Below are 22924 nucleotides of genomic sequence, written 5' to 3' on the forward strand. Positions count from 1 at the left end.
GCGTCCCGACGCGGCGCGCCTCGGTGACGTCAGGGTCGCGTCGAGACGGGCGGGAAACTCGAAAACGGGGGGCGGCGGTAGCCTGCGGGCGGTGAGTGGAGCACAGGTCGTCGTGTCTCGAGGCCCCGCTCTCCTGCGGCCTGGTGTCTAGGCCCCGGCAGAGCTCGGTCTCACCCTCCGGGGCTCCGCGCCCTGAACTTCGGCTTCCTCGTCGGTTCTATCGTGGGATAGTCCCCCAGGTACCTCCCTGCGTCGTTAAGGTGACGAAGTAAGAAGGGCTGTTATCCCCCTCCCCTCCCCGAATCGCCGGGGCCGGGCATCCGGCCGCATCTCCCGGTCTTTTACGGTTCTCTGTAAATGGGAAGGTAGAGCCCCGAGAAGGGCGAGCCCTGAAGGCAGCGGGCCCCGACTCGCCCCCGTTTCTCCGCAAACTCTGCAAAGTGACGGATAATGGTTATAAGTATTAAACGCAGCAACAGATCAAGAAAACGCTCACGTAGGCTGCCTGGTGCATAGTAAATGTTACGTGTGACCGGAAGCCCGTTGTTATAATCAAGACGTAGGTGGTAGTGCAGAGGGCAGACTGGGACTGCGTGAGTTAGAAGCCCAGCTCTGCCATTGGGTGTGGCAGTCATAATGGCCCCTACCTCAGAAAGCTGTGTGAGGGATAAGCGAAGTCTGAAGCAGAAAGCACTGACGTAGTTTTTGGTAGCGGTTAGTACTGACCTGCCTGCCAGCCATTCTCCTTTAGCCACCATTCTCAGGACAGTTTTGTATGCGAGGCACTGTGCTGGGCAGTAGGGACGCTCAGCTAAGGGAGACTGGGGGCCTGCTCTCCGGGGGCCCCGCCGGCTACTGTGCTGTTGGGGCTCCGAGATAAATTCCTCGGGTCAGAGAAGCTGAGGTAGCAAACTCCCTGGGGGAGAGGCAGGACATTTTTCAGGGAAGTTGACACTTGACTGAGTCTTGAAGGACGCGTCGTAGTTTCCAGGCAGATGGGAGCATTTTGAGTGAAAAGGACACCTTCTGCAAAAGCACCGAGCGCAGGGATGGTCTGATTTGCAGGACAGACTAGACGCCACGTGGTTCAGACGCTCCCCTACCTCTGCAGTCTGGTTTCCGACTCTAAGCTCCTTCCTTTTTCAGCGTTGGGTTTTCCGCTCCCTTTCTACTCTTCTTATACCCCTTCTGCTGGCTAACTCCTGTTTCAGTGCCCTGCTGAAAATCGTTTTCTCAAAGACACTATCCCTGAGGAATTGTCCCTGCTTTTCTCCGTCACTCCCCCGCTGACTAGATTTCCTTGTATGCCCTCATCGCACCTTGTGCTTTTCATTTTATAGCACACAGTTCTGAAGTCACGCGCCGATCAACCATGAGGATGCATTCTGAGAAATGCATCCTAAGGCAATTTTGTTGGTTGCGTGAACATCATAGAGCGCACGTCACACGAGCCTGGATGGTAGGCTAGATGGGAGAGCCCATGGCTCCTAGGCTACAAACCTGCAAAACAGCACTATATTAAATCAAGCACAAGACAAACGATGTAATCAGGAGATGCTGTAAACATGAGATGTACGAGGCTGTTGGTATACATGGCTGTTCTATAGGAAACATTTTTTATAAATAGAAAGTATACTCTAAATAACGATTAGAGTGTTTATGATCATTATCAAGTATGTACCATACATAATTGTATGTGCTATATACTTTTATGTGACTGACAGCACTAGGTTTTTTTTACACCGGCATCATTACAAACGTGAATAATGTGTTGTACTCCACTGTGACAATAGCTGTTATGTCACCAGGTGATAGGCATTTCTCAGTCCCGTTATAATCTAATGGGACCACTGCGGTGTGTGCGTTCTGTTATCTGAACCATCCTTGAGTGGGACATGACTCGTTAAATAACTGCCTCAAGACGACTTGTTACTATACTGTAAACTCTCTGAGGGCAGTCATCATGTCTGTGTCTGGTTCACAGTTGTGACCCCAGCACCTAGCACAGTCCCCAATATGTACTATTGGATTAGTAAGTTCAAGGAGAAGTATAGTTTGGGGCTAGATGATGAAGGATCTTGAATGTCAGAGAACTGTGGGTTTTATCCTTCAGCACGAGGAAACGGGTCTGGCCAGAAAGGCAACTAAGTAAACAAGTCTCGAAAGAAAGGGAGTGTTGACCAGATACAGGAATTAAAATTTTCTCAGCACTTGGATTTAGATAGCATTAGTGTAAACACTAGAACCGCTTCGGTTTCGGATAGAGTAATTTTCTTTGAGCTATAGCTTTAACTTCTCAGACTTCATCTAGCTTCTAGAGCAGGGGTGTCCAAACTTTTCATCGGTTTTCACCGGGGGCCATGTGCGGTAAAATACACAAACAGCCGGGCCACTCCCTCGAGGTGAAGTAGTAGTGCCTCACCTGGTTTATTTAAGGAAACTAAATATATTTTTGGAATTTGCTGCGGGCCAATTAAAAATGGATTGCGGGCTGCAGTTGGCCCGGGGGGCCGCAGTTTGGACACCCCTGGTCTAGAGGGTAACTTCTGTTCTCTGATTTTGTTGTAGAAAGAATTTAACTGCGGAAGAATTTAACTGGTCAAAATGATTTCCCAAAGACGACTGTCAACATCTGAGAATAAAGAGAGCCTGACAGAAGATGCCTCTAGTAAGTGTCTAGTCATTTGTTACTTTATTTCCTGTAGCAAATATATGAATCAGTACTTTATCTTTTTATCATGGCTGAGTAGTAATTCCGTTATATATACTGGAGGTGCCCAAAAAAATGTATGCACATGACTTGTATTCATCTTTTGTTACCAGTATATATTGACTATTAAACAATTTTAATACAGTCTTTTCCTTTTCTTAAAATGTATGTACATTTTTTGGCACCCTCTGTATGTACCACATCTTCTTTATCCAATTATAATGGATTATTATTCAGCCATAAAAAATGAAATACTGCATTTGCGACAACGTGGATGGATCTTGAGAGTATCATGCTAAGTGAAATAAGTCAGATGTGGGATATAAAACAAAAAGCAACAAAAAAATAAACTAAACAAACGAAAAAAACCTCATAGACACAGACAACAGTGGTGGTTACCAGAAGGGAAGTGGTGTTGGGGAGCGGCTGAAGAGGGTAAAGAGGGTCAAAATATATGGTGATGGAAGGAGACTTAACTTTGAGTGGTGAGCACACAACGCAATATACAGATGATGTTTTATAGAGTTGTGCACTTGAAACTTACATAATCTTATTAACCAACGTCACCCCAATAAATTTAATAAAATTTTTAAAATGTGTGAAGCACTTAAAGAGATAGGAAGTTCCTACTTTCAAGTGCAGGGAGTCATCAGGGCTTAATGGGTAGAGCACACAATCTATATCAAATTCAGGATTGAGTTTCTGCCTCTGATTCCATGTGTGACCTTGGGCATGCCTGTAGTCTCTGAGCGTCAGTATCCACATCCATAAGAGGAGTTAGTATTATAGAGCTTTTCTACTGTACATCATGTAGGTGCTGGGCCACAAAGATACAACATAGTCCTTACCCTTTAAAAAAACTTATGGCCCCCTTTGTTTCCTTAAAAAAATTATGGTTTAGATAAATGCTATGATAGTAATGTATAAAGGAAAAGCATCATATCAAAGCAAACACACCAGAGGCAAAGAAACAGTGCAGACTCTGTCCATATGAGAATGTGCTTGACAGAGGCCCTAAGAGTTCTGACAAGAAGTTGCTAGTCTTTTTCATTTATTACACCATCTACTCTATTAAGGCAGTTCTAACTTGTTGCATCATTAAGGGGGAAGAATAGATAATCATATTTAACTTCAAGTACCTGTTGGTTTTTGTTTGTTAGTTATGTTTTATTGCTTCTTATGGGTTGAAACCTTGGGATGAAACCAATCTGGGCTTTGTACTTAATGATACGATGCAGGAGAATCTGCCCTATTCTTTCTATCCCTGCATCTAGATCATTCGTTCTCAAACTTTGTGCATCAGGATTATTACCTGGAGAGCTTGTTAAAAATTCAGACGCCCAGTCCCCATCCCTGAAATTTTGATTCTGTAGCTCTGGGATGTGATCTATGAATATGCTTTTGATTCTAGTGCAGTGGTTTGCAGAAAACAGCTTTAGAAACCCTGACTGCTTTAGAATTTGGGTGGAAAACATTTCCATGGTTATTCTTGTTAGAAGTGGGCACATTTTGAAATTTTCAAATGAAAACTCAATAGGTGAAAATAATTCTATTTTTTGATTGTTTATTTGGAAGCTACTGTTGTTGACCACTGTTAGAGAAAAAATTTCACTACGGCTTCAATTCCAGTATAATTCTTCAGGAACCTATCAGCTTTCCTCTTAGGGCTATTATTCTAGGATTTACAGTTTTATCTTGGCTTTACTATTTGTCACATTCCTGAAATTTTTTTCTATTTTCAGACCCCAGGAAGCAACCACTTTCCAGAAAGACAAAGAAATCTCGTGTTCAAAATGAAGTTGAAGAAAATGACAGTGTCTTCTTAAAGCTTCTTAAGACATCAGGAATTATTCTTAAGACAAAAGAGAGTCAGAATCAACTAGGTGATATTTTAATCTAAGTGTTTTCTTTGGGTATAGTGAAAGGGCTCAGAACTGAATAATGGATTTTCTAAATAGAGAGGCAATGAAGATTAGAAATGGGAGCACCATTCATCTTGAGACAAAGATGAAAATGAAATTGCTTTTTAGAGAATATTGTTATAGTGTGTGATCCTGATAAACGCATGTTAAGTAAAGTACTTCTAACCCTTTATTTTGAAAAAAACTACATGCTAGTATTACTTTATGTTTTCTTGTGAAAAAATAAATACCCAAAGACCAATTAAACCTGTATCAGAATAATTTTAGAAGAAAATTTATAAAGCCATGTAAGGCATGTCGGCCCTGCTTGTGGGGTGTAGATTATTCCGTCCTACTAAGGTTATAGAATGTCTTTTTAGAACACTTAGTAGCTATCTTCTGTCAAAGCTAAATCTGTGTTACTGTGGGTTTAGAAGATTTGGCTCTGAATTATGTTGAAAATAACTTTATTCATTTCATCAGATAGGAAACTTAGGTCTGAAAGGAAGTAAAACTATAGTAGGAGATAGTAAAGATTCTGGTGACCAACTATTCTTTCCTCATAGCTGTGGATCAAATTGTTTTCCAAAAGAAGCTCTTTCAGATTCTGAGGAAACATCCTTCTTATCCCAAAGTATGTATTTTTTTCCTGATATTTTTACTTTTGCCAGCATTGTTTTGGAATTGGGAATTTAAACTCACTGGCATAAAATGTTGAATGAGCTACAGTGATTTTTAGCTAACCAACAGCAAATGTTAAACTAAAAATCTTAACCTTACTCTTTTTTCTTTTTAATGTCATTAAGATAATAGAAGAATTTATTAGTGGTCTGGAGTCTTACATTGAGGATCAAGACAATTTCAGGAACTGCCTTTTGTCTTGTGAACGTCTGCAGGATGAGGAAGCCAGGTGTGGAGAGGAGGCGTGGAGTCTCGCTGAAATTTAGTCCGTTATGCTAACTGGTGGGCGGGGGGACAGTGCAGAATGCAATTTTTTGGAATTTCACTTTTGATTTATAGCTCTCTTTTCCTCAGTTTTATTCTAACCTGTAAATTATTAAGTTTATGATGATGAGACTAAGAACCAGAGTATTTTCTAGAATGCGTCTCACCGGTGTTGACAGAATTTCAATTCTCTACTTTTCCCTGGCTTAAAAACCATCTTCTCATGTTCTGTATTTGTTATCTACCAAGTTAGTTTGTTTTTATAGATTATGTGTTTAACCGATTTTATGGAGATAGAAGATAGAATGAGGAAAACATTAAAACAAGGAAAACAAAACAGGAAACTTTTTTTCTTTTTTTACAGCATGGGCACATCTTACTCTAAGAGCCTTATTAAATTGCTTCTGGGGATTGACATATTACAGGTGAGACTGCAGCTTTTTCTTTAAACATTTGTTGGCTGTGATTTGTGGCATATGCTCAAGTATAAGTGTCTGGAGCACAGAGTAGAGTAGGCTTAATGGAAGAGTTTGGGTTTGTAACAGTTTACTGTAGCCCTGTTGCAGAAATGCGTCTGGCAAAGCAAAATATACATCTTTTTACTGAGCTGATTAGCCTGATACATCTCAAAGTCTCATTTATTCCTTCAGCCTCTCTCATTCCTGTTTTGAAAAGCTTCATCCTGTGTGCGCTTAGTACCTTGTATACCTCTGACATGTTGACATCTTTGTCATCTCCCATTTAGCTTTTTATTTGATAATTAACTTGGTTTTGCACTTTTACTCTCTTTTCTCTATCTTTTAATTTATTGAGTAGACATGGCATTGCAATCTTTTAAACATCTGAAATTATAAAACCATATATCCAGTGAAGTGTCTCCTTTTCCCCTATCCTCCATTTTTCGTCTTTTCTTTTCTCCCACTGTTAATCTTCCCATACTCTTATCCCTTCATTGAAAATCTTGAATATAATTTAATTAGCTTAAATCTAAAAACTGCCCTCTGTTCTTCTGAAGATGATCTTCTTTTCTTGCAAACTCTTTGATAATCTTTTAAAATCTGCATTTGATGGGTTAACAGTTGTCACCATATTTAATGATGTTTTTGATTATGTGATGATTTTAATGTTGCTTTGATAGCCATTTTGCAATTTTTCAGAAGATAAATTATTGATAAGTCTTTGTATTCCAACAGCTTATATTCAAAATACAGGTAGCATTCATGTGGACATTCTTATAGGAAGAGAATTTCTGTTATAGTAGGGTTTTTCCTCCAAGAGTGCTTGTTGTAAAGAATTATGGCTAATTATACATTTCTGTTGTGTATTTTGAGACCATCTCCTAACTCCCTTTATCTTCTTTTTCAGCCTGCCATTATCAAAACCTTATTTGAAAAGGTACCAGAATTTCTTTTTGAAAGGTAAGTAGAGTTATTCTGGAACGCTTAAAGTATCCTGGTGTACTTAAGTTTATCTCTGAAAAGATTAAAGCATCATTGGTTTCTCTGCAGGTCATATTTATGATGCCAGATTCTTAAGTGATTACAAAAATTTTATGATGGCATCTTTGAAACTTCATCTATTTATATGAATACATATTCCCAGAAGGATACACAATAAATTGGTAATAGTAGTGAGCCAATTGGCTGGAGTCAAATATTCTGTGAATTCTGTTCTTTACCTTTTCAATTTTGTACTGTACCATTTTTTAAATTTATTTACCACTTTTTAAAAAATTTACTTTAAAAAATAATTAAAACAAAAATGAACAGAATAGAAAAGTAGATAAAGGTCATGATCAGACAATTCACAAAGAAGAAAGGCAAGAGCATCAAACATTTTTTTTAAATGCTCAATTTCATTAATAATCAAAGACAAATTTAAAACAATACATGTTTTCCACTCAAAGGATCTCCCTTGTTGAATGCAATGAATAGGCATGCTCATACATTGCTGATGAAACTATAAATTGGTTCAATCATTCTGAAGGGTAGTAGCTTGTATATATCAAAACCTAGATTTTTACATACCATTTAACCCTCAACCATGTCTCCTAATTTATGCTAAAGTAATAATTGTGAATGAAAATATTAGTGAATAAGATTACTCTTTAAAATAACAAAAATTGTAAACAGCTGACATGTTCAACTATAGGATATTGGTTAAGTAAATTCGGTACATTCACACAATGGAGTATCATGTAGACTTTAAAAATTGTAAAGAGAGGGGTGGCCTGTTAGCTCAGTTGGTTACAGCTAACCAACTGGTGGTGCTGGTACCTTGGTGGTGCTGGTACCACCAAGGTTGCCGGTTTGATCCTCACATGGGTCACTATGAGCTGCGCCCTCCTTAAAAAAAAAAAAATTATGAACAGATTTATTTAATACCACGCATTAATTGAAAAAAAAAGTAAGGTTACAAATCTATTTATAGTCTGGTCCAGTATTTTCTTTAAGATAAAAGGTACATCTGTATACACATACACATAGGTACACATAATACCCATATCAGTAGTGGACATCTCTGAATGACAGGATTATAGGTCATTTTTATTTTCTTCATATGTGTTGTTTTTTTTTCTGGGTCTTGTATGTAATAATAATAAACTTAAAGAGTAACTTTTTTTTTTTAAGGAGGGCACAGTTCACAGTGGCCCATGCGGGGATTGAACCGGCAACCTTGGTGTTAAGAGCACCACGCTGTAACCAACTGAGCTAACTGGCAGCCCCAAGATTTACCTTTAAGACTGAGAATGCTGTCACATGAAGGACCTGGGGGTGGTCCAAAACTTTAGATATTATAGGTTGGGTGGAAAGCGGAGGTTGTCACTTTGCGGAGAATAACAATAACTGAGCCAACATTTTTGCTTCCATAAATGATTTTCAATACTTTCACAAATATAATCTAATTTGGCCTGCCATATTTCCATAGCAGTAGATGATTACTATTTCAGTACTCATCACATTGATACAATTTTTTTATCTCTTAAAATATTCATCTTACTCAATTTCTTAAAGTTTATTACCTTTACTTTTTTTAATTGTTTACATTATTTTAGGAGATACTCTCCAGACCTTTCTTCTCCTCTCTGTGAACCTTCCCCAAATGTAGCCACAGTTCACAGTTTTGGTGTATCTTCTTCCAGTCATCTTTCTCAACATATATATATATATATATATACATACTTATATGTGTTATATATCCTTATCTCGCACTTTTTTTTAACCACCTGCGTATATATTGCGGTGCACAACACATAGTAAATGTTAATTGAATGGTTGCAATGTTTTGTGCAGTGTTAGTCCTTACTATGGTATAAGCCAGAAAGGCTAAGGTCCTTGTCTTCTCATCCGAACATTTCAGAGTGAACAGTGATGGAATCAGCGTGCCTCGGCTTATCATCAGTCAACTGAAATGGCTGGACAGAGTTGTGGATGGCAGGGTAGGCTTTGGGACCTTTTCTTTCTCTTAAATTCAGAGAGAGTGTTTTCCACACTCTCATGACAATCAAACTTTTGGAATTTGCTGGGTTTTTTTTCCTTTCTAAACAGAAAAATTCACATTTTTTAATTCATGCATTAACTTTTTTCATCTTTAATAATTTGAGAATCACAGGTATTTCACTCTTTAAATTTCTCCAAAAAAAGAAATTTGCCTGATTATGATGACTAGATATCATTTAAGTAAATTAAATATTTGGAAAGAAATTTATTTTTAAAGTATAGAAATCACTATGTTTTATTCTTCAAAAGTAATGAGATCCCAAACCACCCTACTTGACTGCGAATGTTTTAATTTGATTACACACAGTCGACCCCCTATCCGCAGTTTTGTTTTTTGCAGTTTCAGTTACCTGTGGTCAACCATGATCAGAAAATATTAAATTTTTGACATTTTTGACATTGACATTTTCTGCTCCTGACAGCCAACCATTGACATTGCATGACTTGGTGATCTAGGATCACCTAAAGCAGATGATCCTCCTTCTGATATGTTGTCAGAAGATCCATTGTAACCTAATGTTACCCATAATGTCTACATCATTCCCCTCACTACCTCTCATCACGTAGGCATTTTATCATCTCACATCATCACAGGAAGGGTAAGTACAGTACGATATTTTGAGAGAGAGAGACCATATTCACATAATTTTTATTACAGTATATTACTGTGATTGTTCTACTTTATTATTATTGTTAATCTCTTTCTGGGCCTAATATATAAATTAAACTTTATTGTAGGTATGTATGTATTGGAAAACCATAGTATATATAGGGTTTGGTACTATCCATGGTTTCAGGCAGCCACCAACTGTCTGGGAACATAGCCCCCTCAGGTAAGGGGGGACCAGTGTACTGAGGAAAATTTCAGGAAGTTTTTGCAATTGTTATTTGTTATCAAGCACCTTGGTAAAGTCTAATCTGTTTTGAGCCTACTACTTAAGCTCCATTTCCTTTCAGAGTTCTTAAAATCATTCTGTTAATTTTTGACAGAGTCCAAGGCTAAATCTTTACTTGGAAGAACATGAGTTTTCAAGTCTTATCAGAGCTGGAATTTTGGGTCTGCCATTTATTAATTGTGTATCCAGAACAACACTTATCCCCACATTTAGAAATGGGAATTATTACAGAAACTCCCTAGAGTTGTGAAGATTAAATGGAAATAAAAAATATAAGACCAATTAGATACCATACCATCCACCCTACTTTTTTTTTTATATACCATCCTACGTGTAAAAATTAATGGGTGAGTTACCTCTGAATTTAGGCTTCGAGTTTGAGTATGTGTATAGTTGTTTCATTGTCCACAAAATAATTCCAGTTCTACATTTCATGAATAGGAAGTCCTTCTCTATTCTATAATGTGCTCCAATTCTAATAGTCTCCTCCACTGCAGGATCTCACCACCAAGATCATGCAGCTGATCAGTATTGCTCCAGAGAACCTTCAGCATGACTTCATCACTAGCCTACCTGAGATCCTAGGGGATTCTCAGCATGCTGATGTGGGGAAAGAACTCAGGTAAGTAAGCATCTTGTTGCCATTCTAAGCAGGGCTGCACTCTGGGAGCTTTATCACTGTAGTATGAAAAGAGTAACAGTAATGTGTTCCTTTTTATACGAAAGAGGATGATACCTACCTACCATGAGTAGGGTGTGAGATTTGACTTGTTTTTCTAACAATGAGTATATATTTGAGTAGATCCATGTCCTTTTTTTAAAGGTGTGTACTTGTATATCTGTTGTGAATATGAAGTCTGGCCTAGGATTAGGTATATAAATTTGGTCTGTGGAGACTTAAACATGATCCCTTTGTTTTGTTAGCATTTCCTCCACCTAAGGGGTCCTCAAGCACGTCTGCACATTCAAATCATTTGTGGAACTTATTGAACATATACATACTTTGGTTCCTAAATGATTCATTCCAATGCACATTGCTGCATCAGATGCATTGCCTAGAGTGACTGCTTTCTATCATTTACAGGAAAAATAGGAATTGGTAGGGTAGTAATTAAGGGGAGAACAATATATGTAATAGTGTTTCTGTTTTAATGCAACTTCTTGCTTATCCTATCAGTAGTAGTTAAAAAAATATTCACTTGTAATACTTTCTTTTCCATAGTTGTCTGCAAAGCCACCTCCAAAATGTTCAGTGATTTCTTACTTTTGTACTTGTGGGCAGGATGCGCCCTCTGGGTATAGCACTATACCATCTACTTTACCTGCTTAGTTCCAGCTTGTCCTCTTATATAGCCTCTTCTTAGAATTTATCACTGTTCTTCTCTACCCTGTGCTCCTATAGCATCCTGCATATACATTTATCATGTTTATTACACTTGATTGTAATGGTAAGTTTTCTCTTTCCTTTTCTCAGGAAGGATATGTACCAAACTCAATCGTGGGTTACCTCTGGGCAGGGGGGTGTTGAGGGATGGCTTCTTGTTTCTACTCTGCTTTTTCAATTTTTATAATGAGCATTTTTTTAATCAAAATTTTTAATGAAACACACTATAAACAAACATTTAATAGGAACTAAGTATATCCGTTTTTCCCATACTCTGAGTGATTTGCCCAAGTCGTTATCTTCCCAGCTCTTTTAAAAGTTGCACAACTTTTCTTTTTCCAACTATTCACAGTGACCTTCTAAAAGAAAATACTTCACTCACTGTCCCGATCCTGGATGTCCTTTCTAGCCTCCGACTTGACCCAAAGCTCCTGTCTAAGGTAGGAAGGACTCTTCAGGCCAGCAGCAGAGCTAGTTTTCTCCTTTCACAACCAATGGCAGTCAGTCATTGTATGTAATAAAAGTTTCATTTTGAAACAATATTTCATGACATTAAGTTCTCTTTTCTTTCCAATGAATTTCGTATGCCATACTGTGCTAAATTTGCTGCTCTGTTTTAAGTAGTAAGTTTTAATAGAAATCATCTATACTGCCTGAATATTTATAAACTGCTCTCCTTAGTAATAACAATTTTTTATGCCTTCATCTAGCCAATGGAAAATCCAGGCTGCAAAATGTAAGATAACATGCATTTATCACAAGAAGCTGTGGTTAACAACTGAAAGCTTGTAATTTGGAAAAAAATAAAACAAAGGAGTTTGTTTTTCTAAATTGCATGTGAGAAAATTGAGTGAGAGAAGTAATTTTTCTATTTTTACCTGCCAAGTCAGTACTAGGTTGAGGTATTAACATGAAAATATTTAAGGTTTTTGTGCTTTTATGTTTAGGTCCGTCAGTTGATGATGGATAAGCTGTCATCTGTCAAATTGGATGATTTACCTGTGATAATCAAGTTTATTCTTCATTCCATAACAGCCACGGATGCACTTGAGGTACTGTATTATTTCCTAACAAATACCAACAGGGTGCAAGATCCTAAAGACTACAAAGAAAAGCAGTGGTGCCCTTGTGAAGCTCAGCAATCAGAAAAACACTAACCTAGGCGAAGATAAATTATTTAAATTAATAGGTTCTAATTGTTTTTCTATGTCTCCAAACTAATTGATAATATTGATGAATCCAGATGGTATTTAGGGGAGAGAATGGAGCTACTAACTAGTTTTATTGTTCTACATAAGATGCTATAGGTTATATTTGCTATTTCAGTGTAATATCTCAATAAGTTCTGGAATTTTGAGAGACATGACATACTATACTTGCATTAGCTATTTTCACTAACTCTCTTTTTCAAAATGCCTTGTCTAACATTTAATAATTTTACTTTCTCCATCTTGCAGGAGATAGTTATGGTTATCTTACTGTGAAAGTGGACTGTGACTGTCCACTATGCATGTAGCTAATAGTTATTTTCCACAGGTAATTTCCGAGCTCCGGGAAAAGTTGGATTTGCAGCATTTTATTTTGCCAGTATGGTTGCATGCTTCCCAAAGCAAGTTGAAAAATAAAGGACGAATAAGGTATAAGCTTATTGAGAGTTACCACCCTTTTTCTCACATAGGCAAGGGAAGTTTTCTGGCATTTATCCTGTAGCCAGGACAGTAGATCTTAACACTGACAACTGTAAATAATGGTGGTAATATTGCACTCATGTAAGTGTATACACTTTCAAAATCACACACACACACAGGGTGCCAAAAAACTGTATACACATTTTAAGAAAGGAAAAGACTGTATTAATTGTAATGCTCAATATATACTGATAACAAAAGATGAATGCAAGTCACGTTTGACTTCTGCATTTATAAGAGGTGCTCATAGTAGTTACCATCAGCATCCAGACACTTCTGATTATGGCAAACTACTGCTTGAGCATAGATAATATCTCTTAAATGTATATACATGTTTTTGGCACCCTGGTGTGTGTGTGTGTATAGATATAGATATACAGATATAGATATATAGATATAGTACACTCGTGTGTGTGTGTGTGTGTGTGTGTGTGTGTGTGTGTGTGTATTCTCTTGACTATTCACGTCAGTCCCAGATAGACTGCAGAAGTTTATTAGCCATTTTACACTCAAAGTTATAACTTGTTTCAAGGCACATGGCTAGTAAACAGAAACCCAGATCTTACAGGTTCCTCTCTGGTAAGTAGAAGAATGATTTTTTTTCCCCCTTCTGCTACTTGTAGTTTTTCAGGAAATCAAGAAAACAGCGGTCAGGACTGCGTTTTTCTTCTCTTTGATGTAATAAAGTCAGCTGTTAGATATGAGAAAACCATTTCAGAAGCTTGGGTTAAGGTGAGTGTGATCTTTGGAACTTTAAACATTAAAAAGAAAATGGGTGGCAATCAGTGACAGATGTATAAGTTAAGGTAGGTTGAAATAAAAGTCTTGAAAGTCATTCAAGTAGAAATGATAGGTGATGGTTGCCAGATGGGCAAATTGGTTCTCAAGTAAGAGAACAAAACATGCTGAATAAGGCCGGAAGTGTTCTACTACGTTGTGATATATTTGTGATCCTTGTTTTTCCAGGCAATTGAACACATTCCCTCAGTGTCTGAACACAAGGTAAAGTTCATATACTATGAATTTCAAATATTGCAGACTTAAAATTAGTGAAAATGGCAGGTGTATTTTTCCTGCTATCTTTTGCTCTCTCTAGTCATTCCTTCTGTGCCCTCTATAGCTGCTCTAATAAACATTACCTGTCTGGGGAAGATGATATGAGTGGATGACTTGCCAGATGGTCTTCCCTACTTGTTTATTCTGGCAATAAAAGTAAGCCTAAAATATCCGTAAGGGGAAATATTAACTTTACAAACAAGCATAGTGAGTTGCAGTCAAAGAAGCCAAGTCCCCATTGATGAGAAGGTGAAGTCCAGAGTCCCCTGGATAATGAGACAAGTCTTTTTATCTGTCCAACTACCCTTCTTCCCACCAAACAGAATTGTCAAGATAATGGCTTTCCATGTTTCACTTTCCTTTGCCTATGCAGACCTGGCCAGAGTGAATCCATCCATTGTCAAGGCGACAATCTGTCTAAATTCCAGAATCTGTCTAAATTCTGGAAATACATTCTTCTGTCTAGAAGCCAGATTATTGAGTTTCCTAGTATTGTTTGGTTTCCTTTAAGGATTTTTTTTTTTTTTTTAGTTGCCATCTGTTTTGTTTTGTGGGGTTTTTGTTAGTTGGATTATTTAATTGTTGGGTGACTATTTTTAAAACTTCTATGATATTGAATAAAACAATGAAAAAGTCAATAACTTTTTGTGGGGGGCAAAATCAATATACCCTAACACAACTGTTTGTATTTTTGCATGACCCCTGGCTACCTGCATACCAATTTTTACAGATTTCTAATCATTGTATAAATATAATTTCATATTCTGATTTTTTTCTACTGATACTATGTCAAAAACATTTTGCGTGCTTCTACATTGTTATTTTTAGAAGCTGTATTTGTTCTGTTACAATGAGTCCCAATTTTGGTATCTGAATTAGTAGAACCTTCAGCGAGAGGATGTCCCAAGTAATTTGTTTTTGTTTTTTTTAATTAGAATCTAATCTTTATTAAAATATCTATTTTCAGCTGGGATATAATTGACATATTAGTTTCAGGTGTACAACATAATGATTTGGTATTTGTATATATTGCAAAATGATCACAATAAGTAGTTAACATTCATCACCACACAATTACAAATGTTTTTTTCTTGTGATCTACCCTCTTAGCAACTTTCAGCTATATAATACTGTATTATTAACTATAGCCATCATGCTGTACATTGCATCCTCATGACTTACTTATTTTATAACTGGAAATTTGTACCTTTTGACCTTCTTCACCCATTTCGCTCATTCCTCACCCTCTGCCTCTGGCAACCCCTAGTCTATATCTATGAACTTGTTTTTCTTGTTTTTTGTTTTTTTAGGTTCTACATATAAGTGAGATCATACAGTATTTGTCTTTCTCCCTGCTTTATTTTACTTAGCATAATGCCCTCAAGGTCTATCCATGTTGTTGTAAATGGCAAGATATATGTTATACCACATTTTCTCTATCCATTCATCTATCAGTGAATGCTTAGGTCATTTTCATGTCGTGGCTATTATAAATAATGCAGTGAACATAGGGGTGCCAATATCTTTTTTGAATTAGTGTTTTTTTTTCTTCGGATAAATACTCAGAAGTGGAATAACTGGATCATGTGTTAGTTCTATTTTTGAATTTTTTTGAGGAAACTCCATACTGTTTTTCATAGAGACTGTACCAATTTACAATCCCACCAACAGTGCACGAGGGTTCCCTTTTCTCTGAAATTTTGCTAACACTTGTAATTTTTGTTTCTTCAATAACAGCCATGCCAGCAGATGTGAGGTGATACCTCATTGTTGTTTTGGTTTGCATTTCCCTGATGAGTAGAGATGTTGAGCATCTTTCATGTACCTGTTGGCTCTCTGTATGTCTTTGGAAAAATGTCTGTTCAGATCCTCTTCCCATTTTTAATTGCATTTTGTTGTTTTTGCTATTGAATTATTTGAGTTCCAAGTAATTTGTTTTTTTCTTTTTTGTCCTGCTTGACTTTTTAACCCTGTTATTTTTTTTTTTAAAGTAGGTACTATAAGCCAATTGGGGAGGAAAAAACCCCACAAGAAATCTAAAAATGTTAAATATAAAGTTTTCCTCTACTCTCTGTCCTGTTTTTCAAGCATAATCATTCTTGTAGATTGTTTTCCGCTTCATACACAAGTTGTATGTGTGTGTGAGAGCAAGCATACCTGAGTACTCTTATATATGTATTTGTATATTGTTTTTACAAAAATAGAATGTTACTACGATTATTGTCTTGCAGGTTGCTGTTTTTTTTAATTTTTATTACTCAATATGTTGTCAATATAGTCTCGTTCTCTGTAATGGCTGCATAATATTCTTAAACTTACTCATAATTTATTTAATCTTTTTCATATTGACAGACATTTACAATCTCTCCAACTTTACACAACGTAATTTTCCTAATAATAATGAAAATATATACTGAAGTTGGCAAGTGATTTAATCATTTTTCTTTAATAAATGAAAATATTCAAAGTTATTTCTATAATAGCACTTTCACTTGTACTCCAATGTTTCTTAAAAGATACCAGTGGTTAATAGTTGTGGCACTTTGTTGCTCTGGGTTTGTGAAAATGGGTTTACTCCCATGGGCATGTTGAGCAAGTTAGTATCATCCATTCTGTGTTTTTATGGGAAACAGTTGAGAGCTGCTGTTTTTCGTGGTAAATGTACTGACTTATTAAACTGTTTTCCTGTGGTTGCGTATTTCCTGACAATAGACTTTTGACCTGGCGATGCTTATCATCATATACAGCACCAACGCTCAAACAAAGAAATACATTGAGAGGGTGCTAAGAAATAAGATTCGATCAGGCTGCTTTGAAGAAGAACTGCTGCAGAGTGCATTTTATATTCATTACTTTGTAAGTGTCAGAGAATTGGACTACATTACTGTGAAAGGTACAGAGAGGTCATTTTAACCTTTCCTACCCAGTGTGGCAATCTTGACAACACCACCTTTGCTGGATGTGGATCTTTAACAGGGACTTAAGTATTTCAAAACATAGTAGGATTGTTACTTACCTTAATTGAGACTTTATGATGTTGATAAAACCAACCTAAGATTTTTTTTCATATTTTTAGCAAAAAGGTCACAAAATTGATTTATGTTGAGCTTATTAGACTTAAATTCTTTTTTGTAGGAAGTATTTGAATTCTGGTCTTCTAATTACATACTTATGTAACTTGATTTTTAACCTGGAATAGAAGGCTTTACAGCTCCCATGTAAAATTTCATCGTGGTAACTTCAAGCCCGTTGAGACTTGCAAATCTTAATTTTGCAGTAATCATTTTAATTACCTAGTTCTGTGCGATCTGCATCTTTGAGAAACTTGCCTTCTGTATCTGTTCTAAGCAGTTTTTAAAAACCCTGAGCATAACAGGATCAAAGGAATGGCTAGTAGAAATATAATTATGCATCTATTGAACCATAACTATTTGGCCATTCAACATTCTGACCTGAGGTGATCATTCCTGTTGAAATGTAAACCATTCAAATTAGAATTTGTAAGCTAGGAATGGTGTTTTCAGGTGAATATTTAGGATTATAATAGTGTATACCTTCCTAGAAAACTGGTAGACCAGTAGTTTGGGGCTTGACTTAGGAACTATTGAGAATATGAAGTTGGATCTTTAAGATTTTATATTTAGAAATGGATTTAATGTTTGTATTATTTTATGGTTCATTCTGACAATGATACATGTTTTGGGCTATAATTTTCCAGAAGGCAGAAACCATGTATAATATTTTTTACTACACTTTCCTCAGTAAAGCATGATACCCAGTTCAACGCTTAATTTAAGGTTTTTTTAAAAATTGTGATGACATCAGTAAAGAAGCTGGACTTAATAACTTATTTTTTACTCTGGGTCCATTAAGGCACCGTAATGTCTGAAAAACATTATCATGAGCAGTTCTCTTCTTGATCTTCTTTAAAATAAATCATCTTAATTAGCATTGAACCTTATAGATTGATTTCAAATCATAACCAAGACAGAGCAGGCCTATTATATCCCCAGGGAGGGAGTATGATTGAATGAGGAAATTGTGATTTAGAAGATCTGGCTTCTAGTGCCAAATTGAGCTGGTAGGAATAGTGCTATTAAGCTTGTAATTTAACATATTTGAGCTTCAAGGTCAATTGTTATTTATATGTTGAATCCCATTGATCCTGAGAGAAAACTCAGAATGATGAACGATTATTCTGAGTAAAACAAAGATGAAGTTTCCTTAAGTTAAAATGAGAGTTGGCAAGGAGAAATCTCACATCCAAAGAGTTAGCAACTCTTGTTGTTGTACTAAGTTTCTCCTACAGCTTGTTTTCTCTCTCCTCTTCCTCTCTCAAGGTTCTTAAGGATCTTTGTCCGTCCATTCTGTCGCTGGCTCAGAATTTGTTGCACTCCCTTGACCAGAGTATCATTTTGTTTGGCAGTCTCTTATACAAATATGCATTTAAATTTTTCGACACTTACTGCCAGCAGGTATGTTGAAATATTTATTTTGGAAAGGAGGGAAAAGGGAACAAATGCAATTCCAAGTGACTTGCATGTGATCTGATGTTTATTGTTGGTTGGAGGCATTGAAGGAGAAAGCACTCTAAACTGGGAGTTGGGAAAAGGTATTTCTAATCCTAGTCCCAATATAGTGAAGAGATGGGACTGGAGGATCTAACTGTGTTGTGAGCTCTAAAATTTTCTGAGTCTAAAATGAAGATCCATATCTGGTGTACTTCAGATAAACCATGGCTTAAAGGGCTGGGGTTGAAAAGCAGTTTTCACAGTACAGGAATTACAGTTTTAAAATTTAGTTGCAAATAATCAACTCCCAGTTGATCTTCAAGTGCTCTAGAAAATAATGTGGCAAAAAAACCAATGAAGGAGAAAGCCTGAGGGCTTAAATCTATTCTCATGAACATGAGACACACAATTTAATAGCACACAACTAGAGAGGGAGGGTTGTACTTGTGGAAAGTGGTTATAAAAACAAAGAACGAAATGTCTTATTCTGTATTTGTTATATATACTACACCTATTATTAACGATATTAAAACACACTTGAATGGAACTCTTAAAAATGAAGTTAAAAATTAAAAATTTAAAACAGGGAAATCGACTTAGCTGGCATGAGCTAACTATTGCAGTTGAGAAAGCCATACGACTCAGTATGGAGCAGCAGTATAAACGAAAGGGAGAATGGCCTTTAAGACATTTTTTGAAACCATCTTAATGTCTTAAAAAAACACTATCATAGCCCATGTTTGCTTGAAACATACAAGTCTAACCGATAAAAACTTTCACAACCTTTAGTTCCTTAAGTGCCATTTTTTGGTAGATTAAGTACAAGTACAACTTAAAGGCTAATATTTAACCCATATGACAAAGAAAGACGACTCCAAGGAACAAAATCAGCAGGGCTTAGCGAGTGCTTACTGATAAATTATGGGACATGACTGAATGGTAGATTGGCAGAATCCTAAGCCTCCTGAATCCAACATTAATGAAAATTAGATACTAAAAGTAGATGATGGGGTAGGGTGGGTTTTTCATCATGATGAGATTGGAATGGCCTCGGGCATGAACGCCTTTACCATGGTCATACCATATTTTTGCCTCACACTGCCCTGTTGACTCTTCTCTGTATAGGAAGCTATTGGTGCATTAGTGACCCATATCTGCAGTGGGAATGAAGCCGAAGTTGACACTGCATTGGATGTCCTCCTAGAGTTGGCAGTTCTAGACCTATCTGCTATGAGGCTGAATGCTGTCTTTGTGAAGGTATCGAGTCCCTCTGTTGACATCTATTGGATCATTTTTCTTGCGTATATCTAAGGGATAGTTACTATGTTAGCAACAATTTATTTTGTACTCTAAATATTGAGAACTATAATCGATAGGAGGGGGCAAGAAGGAGGTGAGGTGATGGGCAAATAATAGAAAAAAAATAATTCACCTACATATGGATTAATTCATGCAGCAAATACTTCTTTATACTTAGCTATGTGTCAGGCTGTCTTCTGGGTGCTGTGGATACAAAAGTCAGTCCTGACTGATGGAAAGTAAGACACATAAGCAAGTCATTATAAATACAACCTGATGAATTCTTTAATAAAGTGCTATAGATACAACAGAGGAGGAATAGTTAATTTGGATTGGGGAACTGAAGACGTCTTCAAAGAGGAGACAGCATTTCAGTGATTCTTGAAGGATGGGGAATGATTTGATGAGAGAAAGTAAGGGAAGTGCATCTAAGCAGAGTACAGTTTGAATGGAAGCAAATTGGCACCTTGTCCATGGTGTGCCTGAGGGATGGATGACAAGTAGACCAATGTGACTGGTGAGTAGGTTATATGGTGAGGTGGTGGGAGGTGAGACTGGGAAGACATGGGACAGGGACAGATTGTGCAAGGTCCCAAATACAATGCTAATGAGTTTCAACTTTATAGACGTTAAGGAGCTAGTCCAGGTTTTTAACAGGGAGTTGACATAATCAAGTCTGGGCTTTGAAAGATAACTGTAGATCATGTTATCCTCATATTAAAGATGAGAAAGCTGAGGCTTTGCCCAAGGTCAGAAAGTCAGTGCATAGTTCCCTTGTGACTCCTTCAGAATAAATAATTCATGGAGTAGAAGCTGAGGAGGGATGATGTGATAAGGAATAAAGTGGAGACGTGACTTTTGGCGGAATATTGTTTTCACTAAGAAAAATGGAAGGGTGGAGAAAAAGAATAAGAACTAGGAGGTTATGTTAGGATGACTAAGCAGAATGTCAGCTCTCCGGGCCCTGAGCATAGCTTTAGAGAACTTGAGCTTGTGTGGAACAGATTCCTGCCTATCTATGTATACCTCTTATAAGGATTTAATGTTTTTGATTTAAAGGAAATAAATGTTAGTTGTTAACCACATCATTGGCATTTTTTTCTCACAGGGCATTTTAGATTATCTGGATAAAATGTCCCCTCAGCAAATACGAAAACTCTTCTGTATTCTCAGTACACTGGCATTTAGTAAACAGCATGAAGGCAGCAGTCATATCCAGGTAAGAGGCAGTGTGTTGAGAAAGAATCTTAAACCACTTCTATTGAAATTTACTGAAAAAAATCACTCCAGCCTTTGTAGCAGTAGAAAACAGAGTACATAACCATAGCCCCCTGCATTTGTTTATTCTTTTTTTTACCACAGACATTAAGTGCCTACTGTGTGCCAAGCACTGAGATGTTAGGTATATGAGACCTTCTGCCCTTAAGGAACTTAGTCTGTTAGGGTAGACATGGGTCTGTAATCAGCTAACTATGAAACGGAGTAAGAAAAGCCATTCAGGTTCTGTGCTGAGTACCTTGGCACAGAGAATTCTCTTGTTCCCTAAGGAACGTCTACATCTAACGTGAACTTCATCTGGGCTTGTTTTCATTTCTGGACACCATTCATTGAAAAAGCCAGGCAAAGGACTAAAATAAAAGAAGAGATTCAGGTTGGAATCATAACTCATAGCTTTTTTGTATCTTTGGTGCCACCCTGTGGCAGTAATCCATACTAAACTATGACTTTGAACAACCAGCACCATTTTTTAATTTTAAAAAAAAATGGCTAGGTAATATGCATGGTACAAAATTCAAAAGTATAGAAAGGTAGTGAAAAATAAATCTCCCTTTCAGTCCTCTAGGCATCTAATTCTCTAAAGCCAATCACTTTTACCATTTCACAGCTTTCTGAGATGTTCTGAGCATTTACAAATTTGTATTTACCTATGTTCTACTCTTTCCCCTCTTGTTCTGCATCTTGAGTTTTTCATTTAGCAGTACATTTGGAGATTGCTTCATATCATTAATATAGAGCTATGTCATTTTATTTTTTACTTGTAAAATATGCATAGCACATTTACTATTTTAGCCATTTTTAAGTACAATTCAGTGGCATTAAGTCCATTCACAGTGGTGTACTATGGTCACCACTATCTATATCCAGAACTTTTTCATCGTCCCAAACAGAAATTCTGTACCCGTTAAGTAATAACTCCCATTACTCTTCTCCCACCTCCTGGTAACCTCTAATCTACTGTCTGTCTCTGAATTTGCCTATTCTAGGTACCGCGTTTAAATAGAATAATGCAGTATTTGTCTTTTTGTGTCTGGCTTATTTTTCACTTAGCATAATATGTTCAAGGTTCATCTATGTTGAAGATGTTCTATATTTTAGAACTTAATTTCTTTTATGGCTGAAAAATATCCCATTGTGTGTGTGTGTATATATATATATATATACATATATATATATACATATATATATATATATATATATATATATATATATATATATATATATATGTATATATATATATACCACATTTAGTTTACCATTCATCCATTCATGGACACTGGCCTTTTTCCACCTTTTGGTTACTGTGAATAATGCTGCTGTGAACATTAGTATACAAGTGTCTCATTGAGTCCCTATTTTCAATTCTTTTGGGCATATACCTAGAAGTAAAATTGCTGGGTCACATGGTGATTCTATGTTTAACATTTTGAGGAACCACCAAACTGTTTTCCACAGTGACTGCACCATTTTACATTCCCATGAACAATTGAGGGTTCCAATTTTTCTACATCCTCACCAGCACTTATTTTTTGTTTTTTAATTATAACTATCCTGCTGGGTGTGAAGTAGTATATTATTGTGGTTTTGATTTGCATTTCCCTGATGGCTAATGATGAACATCTTAGCATGTGCTTACTAGTCATTTGTATGTCCTCTTTGAAAAACATCTATTCAAGTCCTCTGCTCATTTTGTAAATGGATTGTTTTTCATTGTTGATGTGCCGGAATTCTTTATGTGTTCTGGATATTAACCCCT

General features: G+C 36.7%; 1 protein-coding gene across 1 annotated transcript in view; it reads left to right on the plus strand.

The window, feature by feature from the left end:
- The first annotated feature begins 42 nt into the window (after window positions 1–42).
- FANCD2 (FA complementation group D2) overlaps window positions 43–22924 on the plus strand; it is a 49627-nt gene continuing 26745 nt past the window's right edge. The window contains exons 1-18 of the mRNA XM_081072553.1: window positions 43–239; window positions 2569–2668; window positions 4453–4593; window positions 5178–5245; window positions 5418–5521; window positions 5921–5981; window positions 6922–6974; window positions 8917–8995; window positions 10450–10574; window positions 11689–11776; window positions 12284–12388; window positions 12873–12973; window positions 13648–13756; window positions 13991–14026; window positions 16793–16936; window positions 18421–18555; window positions 19717–19848; window positions 20999–21109. Coding sequence (XP_080928679.1) covers window positions 2605–2668; window positions 4453–4593; window positions 5178–5245; window positions 5418–5521; window positions 5921–5981; window positions 6922–6974; window positions 8917–8995; window positions 10450–10574; window positions 11689–11776; window positions 12284–12388; window positions 12873–12973; window positions 13648–13756; window positions 13991–14026; window positions 16793–16936; window positions 18421–18555; window positions 19717–19848; window positions 20999–21109 — 1656 coding nt within the window. The 5' untranslated portion in view covers window positions 43–239; window positions 2569–2604. The remainder of the gene's footprint in view (window positions 240–2568; window positions 2669–4452; window positions 4594–5177; window positions 5246–5417; window positions 5522–5920; window positions 5982–6921; window positions 6975–8916; window positions 8996–10449; window positions 10575–11688; window positions 11777–12283; window positions 12389–12872; window positions 12974–13647; window positions 13757–13990; window positions 14027–16792; window positions 16937–18420; window positions 18556–19716; window positions 19849–20998; window positions 21110–22924) is intronic.

The sequence above is a fragment of the Rhinolophus hipposideros genome (genome assembly GCF_964194185.1).
Source record: "Rhinolophus hipposideros genome assembly, chromosome: 14".
In the NCBI taxonomy this organism is placed as follows: Eukaryota; Metazoa; Chordata; class Mammalia; order Chiroptera; family Rhinolophidae; genus Rhinolophus; species Rhinolophus hipposideros.